This window comes from Drosophila albomicans, chromosome X (assembly GCF_009650485.2).
Source record: "Drosophila albomicans strain 15112-1751.03 chromosome X, ASM965048v2, whole genome shotgun sequence".
Lineage (NCBI taxonomy): Eukaryota > Metazoa > Arthropoda > Insecta > Diptera > Drosophilidae > Drosophila > Drosophila albomicans.
In genome coordinates this window covers 20,656,528-20,662,425 of record NC_047627.2, presented here as the reverse complement: position 1 = coordinate 20,662,425, position 5,898 = coordinate 20,656,528, and the positions used below count along the sequence as shown (strand labels likewise).

The 5,898-nt window shown below is 45.3% G+C and overlaps 1 protein-coding gene across 1 annotated transcript; it reads left to right on the top strand.

The window, feature by feature from the left end:
- Positions 1 to 716: 716 nt before the first annotated feature.
- On the top strand, positions 717 to 5,898 carry LOC117574628 (chromatin assembly factor 1 subunit A). Its single transcript, XM_034258522.1, has 3 exons — positions 717 to 2,671; positions 4,177 to 4,346; positions 4,407 to 5,898. Exons 1-3 carry the CDS (start codon positions 838 to 840, stop codon positions 5,604 to 5,606), a joined length of 3,204 nt encoding a protein of 1,067 aa, XP_034114413.1. The 5' UTR covers positions 717 to 837; the 3' UTR covers positions 5,607 to 5,898.

Below are 5,898 nucleotides of genomic sequence, written 5' to 3'. Positions count from 1 at the left end.
CAGCAGAAACTGCGCTGCTTTTGCTTGTTACACATGTCAATATTAGATTTAAGATTTGGGCGAAAGTTAAATGGGTTACGAGCAACCAGGGGGTGGGGGAAGGAGGAGGTAGCATACACTTGTGCATCGGTTGCAATTTCCAACTACAAATTTGAGGTTAGCGTTTGCCTCCCTCGACTATGATTGCTTATCGCAACAAATTGTAATTAAATGAATGAAAATCAGCAGCGCCCTCTACAGGCTGAAGGCAACAGCAGCTCAGTTGCCATATGAACCAGTGTCGCCAATAATATAACAGGGGGTGGGGGGAGATGTGTCTTGTTTGTTGTTGTCGCAAGTGAGTTAGAGGAGATGATTGAAAAGGACACCTTAAAATGTTGTTAGATGTAGCAACAATATAAAATCCATAATGAAATAATTGTATATAATTTTGCAAATGTGTGTTTAAGATTAATTAAATAAATTATTAAAACTAAAACCAAGTATTAATATTGTTAGTTGCATATTTAAATACAAGTGCAGAACATATTGGTGAATATGGCAGCTGGCGCCATCTATGCAACGACCGCACAACGCAGCGCAATATCGGCTTTGCGTTGCCAACCATGCGAAAACAAAACACGAAACGAAACTATCGATGGCGTACTGCACGCTTATCGATTGATTGGGCACAAAATGCAACACTGCAAAAACATCTGTGTATTGTTTGCTGTTGGCGCGCTTTTTACAGATATTGTTGTGCGTGTGTGTGGAAAAGATCAACGAAAAGTGGGAAAAACAACGCTGTACAATTTACATAAATAAACAAGTGAGAAAATTTCAACGTAACGTGTTAAGATGCCTGCCGGCATTGTGATTAAAACGCCAAATTCTGGACGTGCTAAGAATCCAAATGGCAGCAATAACAACAACAACAACAAAGATAAAGATCACAGCGGCAGCAGCGGCAAAAAATTTGTCCAAACTCGCCTGCCCTTTAAACTTATCACCCCCGTGGCGGCAGCAGCATCAAGTGGAGCAACTGCAGCAACATCATCGTCAACAACTGCCGCAAGCAGCGTTGATCTAATCGAGGATGCTGTTGTTGTGGAGCGAGAGCCGCGCAAGCGCAAATTGTCCTACGGCGTGGCCAAAGATGCGTCCACAGCTGCGGCCGGGGAGGAGGATGAGGATGAGGCGGAGGCCTTGTCCAACAGCAAAGAGAATCAGCTGACGACGACGACGACGATCAGTAAAAAAGCCAAGACTCAGGACAGTGCTGAGGATGGCGATTGCATTGAGCTGATCGACGATGATGACGACGCTGACGAAGAGGAAGAGGTGCCGGAGGTAAAGGTGAAGGCAAAGGCGAAGGCGGAAGTGAAGCAGCAGCCCAAAGTCAAGGCAAAGGCCAAGCAGGAGACGGCGCCAACGACGCCGCCGGTGCAAATTAAGTTGCCATTGCACAACAAACGCGCCAAGCGACGCAAGTCGCTGAAGAAGACGGAGACGGCAACGGCGACGCAGGAGGAGACGCAGGCGCAAGTGGCGCCACCTGTGCTGGAAGTGGAACGCAGCGATAGCAGTGACGATATCGAAGCCATAGCCGAGCAACTGAATCCGCAAAAGCGCGCCAAAGTGTTGGTCGAGTCCAAAATGGATGTGGACACGGATGAAACGCTGGCCGAGAGTGACAGCGAGCCCAAGGCAGCCAAGGAAGCAGATAAGGAACCTAAAGAACCGGCTGAAGTTGTCGTCGTTACTGAGCTGTCCAGCACAGATGTGGAACCAGAGCCCGAGCCGGACACCGAGCCGAAGACGAGCGATGATAAAAACGTTGCTGTGCCCGCCGAGAAGTCATCGACGTCGACGTCGTCGCAACCATTGACGGCCAAGCAGCTGAAGCTGCAGGAGCAGCGACGCAAGGCGCGCGAGGAGAAGGAACGCAAGCTGCAGGAGGAGCGCAACCAGAAGCAGCAGGAGAAGGAGCAACGCGAACAGCAGCGCAAAGCGGAACGCGAACAAAAGGAGGAGCAGCGACGCAAGGAACGCGAAGACAAGGAGCAGGTGCGTCGGCAGGAGCGCGAGGAGAAGGAACGCAAACGTCAGGCGGAGGTGGATAAGAAGGATGAGGAGAAGCGCAAACGCAACGAGGCCAAGGAGGAGGTGCAGCGCAAAAAGGACGAAGAACGACGTCGCAAGGAGCTAGAGAAGGAGGAAGCCGAACTGAAGAAGAAACGCGCCGCCGCCTCGTTCACCAAGTTCTTTGTGCCCAAGCAGCCGCCACGTCAATCCACCGGCAGCATTGGTGGCGGCCATCCAATGGATCACGATCAGAATAGCTGCGACAGCAATGGACACGCCAATGGCCAGAGTCAGACGCTCGCCTTTCGTCCGTTTCAGATCAAGGATGACATGATTCTGGCGCCCGTCATACGCGCCTCGATCGCCAAGGATTCGCGTCGTCAGCTGGATCGTCTCTTTCGCGATGAAGATGAGTACGACGAGGACGAGGATGAGGACATGGAGGATCTGGATGAGAGCATTGGTCGTGTGAAGCGTCCCACGCGTGCCCAACTCTACGTTGCTGAACTGACCCAGGGCAGGCACAAACCGCTGTGCAGCAAACGCGATGTGCGACTGCAGCGACGCTCCAAGGACGACGAGGACGAGGACGATGTCCAGATAGTTGGTGAGTACTTTACATATATGTTAAGAATTCACTTGCAACTTGCTGAAATTACGGCATTTAGTCTGTTATAACCAACAATATTTTACACCTCTGAAAGTTGCAGCTATCAGCAATGTGCAATTAAAGTAAAATGTGCAATTAAAGTTAGATGCAGATAAGTGCACAAGCATCTCACAAAATGTGTTCTTAATTGAAAATTTAAATGTTGAATGAAAACTATTTCCAGATCAATTTTTTATTTCAATTTATCTTCAAAGTACATTTAACTGCAGTTGAAGCTATAAAAATTCAACAATCAAAAATGATTTTATAGGTTTCAATGATTCAATGAAACACTAAAATCAGTATTTAAATTTGCTTTAACGGTGGCAGTAAAATGCAGCATTAAAGCGTTAATAGTTAACTATATTTTACTCTGCAAAAAGTTTCAGTTATCTGCATTGTGCAATTAAAGTTATTTGCAAATAAGTGCACAAGCATCCCTAATACAAAAAGTGCTGTTAACTGTAAAATTCAATTTAAAATCAAAACTATTTATTTTAACTTATCTTTAAAGTGCATTTAAATGCAGTGGTAATTATGATAATTCTTTTTTACCTTCAATCAATTTTGATTTTTAAGTTTTCTGCAACGAAAATGATAAATTTTGAAGATTAATCATAATTTTTGTGTATTATTACATTGTTCAAAATGAATGACTGTTATTCCTTAATTTTCCGTTTAAAATTAAGCATAAATTAGGGATTCTATTTAAGAGTCACTTTTATTTGCATTTTCACTTATTTTATTAATTTTTTTTTGTGATGAATGCAATTCCTTATTTCAATGAAATGTGCCAAAGGGAACAAGGTCTTCAGGCTCCATGCTTTAAGATTATTACACAAAAATGGGGCTTAAGTATAGAAGATAAGAAAAAAGCCGTTAAGTGAGGTTTACTTGGTTACTAACTGCTATAATATACCGAAGACTATATTTGGTATATCGATATTGTACTAGGAGTTAAGTCCCGATTGCAGTAAGCGTTTTTTTTTAAATAGTTTCTACATTTCTTATTCAAAGTTATAACATCCTTTTACCCTATGGGTAGTGGGTATTACAATATAATATAATAGCTAACTATTGAACCAAGTGAGAGTTATCGAAATCTCTATGCAAAGCATTTTGTAATGAGCCAAAAGCATTTTTAAATAGTTTCTTCATTTCTTATTAAAAGCTATAACATCTTTCTACCCTATGGGTACCCACTACCCAACATAATATAATAGCTAACTATTGAGCCAAGTGAAAGTCATCGAAATCTCTATGCAATGCATTTTGTAATGAGCCAAAAGCATTTTAAAATAGTTTCTTCATTTCTTATTAAAAGCTATAACATCTTTCTACCCTATGGGTACCCACTACCCAACATAATATAATAGCTAACTATTAAGCCAAGTGAAAGGTATCGAAATCTGTATGCAAAGCGTTTTCTAATGAGCCAAATTAATGCGAATTTTAATCCACAGATGAACTGGCAAATGCGGGCACACCGATTGTGCAGGAACGGGCCAAGCAGGTGCCCTGGGTGCGTGCTAAGTACTTGCACTTTGCGGACAACCGTCGTCCGCCCTTCTACGGCACTTGGCGCAAGCGGAGTCAAGTGATCAATGCGCGTCGTCCTCTGGGACAGGATAAGGTAAGAGAAGCAAACAGAGAGAGAGAGTAATAGATGATAATAATTGTGTGTACTTTGCAGGCATACTTTGACTATGAAGTGGACTCCGATTGTGAGTGGGAGGAGGAGGAGCCGGGTGAATCGCTCAGTGCGAGCGAAGATGAAAAGGAACGCGAATCGGAAGAAGAATCCGAGGAGGAATACAACGAATGGTTTGTGCCCCATGGCCATCTCAGCGACGAGGAGCTGCAAAACGACGACGAACTCGAGGATGGCAACACACGCGAAGCCCAAAAGGCGAAGCTCCAGGTGCTGCAGCAGGAGTTCGCACAGGAGATGAAGAAACAGACTAAAAAGATCAAACCCCGATTGCTGGGACCCGTTTGGCTCGACGAGAATGGCAACAAATCGGAACTCTTCCCAGCGGTCTTTGCACAGACAATCGATATGTACGGCTGCTGGCAGCTGGAGCCGTTGACACTGGAACCTCCGCCCGAGGTGGCGGGCGAAGAGGAGCCACTCGAAGCAGCGAAGGTACCGAAGCAAGTGCTTCAGATGGACGATCGATTGCTGCAGCAGTTGGTGCGTCTCATACATGGCAATAGCAATAGCAAGGTCTTCCTCATCGCCGAGTATCTGGAGTATTTGAAGACGCAGATCACACAAGAGTCGATGACGTTGCCGCCAAAGACGTTGTTGCGCGAGAAATTCGACGAGTTGGCTGCCTGGAAATCCGTGGTGGTGGATCCCAACGGGGAGTCGGCAAAGAAATCAAAGAAACCGCGCAAACGTTTGAGCTGGGTGGTCAGCGAAGAGATATTGCAAAAATACGAACTGTCTGATCTCCCGATAATGAATCAATGGAGCTACAAGCTGACACCGAAGGTGGGTAAGGCGGACACATCGTTGCAGGAGCCAGCGGCAGCAGCAGCTGGTGATGAGCAGCAAACGGATCTCAGCAAGCAGCAAACGAAACGTGGCGAATCGTTGCCAAGCACACCGACAATCGCAAAGCCAACAGCAACCACATCGCCATCGACAGCAACAACTGCAACAGCAACAGGTGCAACTCCAACGACAGCAGCCTCGGGGAGCAACAAGAAACGCGCCACGCTGCTGATGTCTGTGGGTCGTGATCAGCAGTTTCATACGCCCACAAAGAATGCGCTCATCAGTCAATATCTGCGCAAGCAAAACGGCTCAGAATCCAAGACAGCGAAGCCATCAAAGCCAGCGCCGTCCGTCGAGACGAACGATGATGTTGTGCTGCTTTCCGATTGAGGCAGCTTATCTTACTTTTATTCATATTTGTCGCACTCTTTAATTACGTAGTCTGTAAGTTCGCGTAGCCGTAGTGTTCACTGTACTAGCCGTGTACGTTCCACATCAATTTTGTAATTCGTCAGCGATGAGCGACAATCCCCGAAAATAACGTATATGGATTGTCCGATATTGTGTTCGTCAGCTCTTGGCACTAATCTACGAGTAGTATATGCATTTTTTTTTCAAACTCGATAATTCTGTATGTATTTCCATAACAACAAATAAATTTTGTTTATTATTTATAATCATA

Bases quoted from the DNA above. Each gene is read 5' to 3' on its own strand.
- LOC117574628 (XM_034258522.1), top strand. From the start codon at position 838: ATGCCTGCCGGCATTGTGATTAAAACGCCAAATTCTGGACGTGCTAAG. The intron at 2,672-4,176 runs GTGAGTACTTTA...TTTAATCCACAG, and splicing joins GGACGATGTCCAGATAGTTG to ATGAACTGGCAAATGCGGGC. The intron at 4,347-4,406 runs GTAAGAGAAGCA...TGTACTTTGCAG, and splicing joins GTCCTCTGGGACAGGATAAG to GCATACTTTGACTATGAAGT.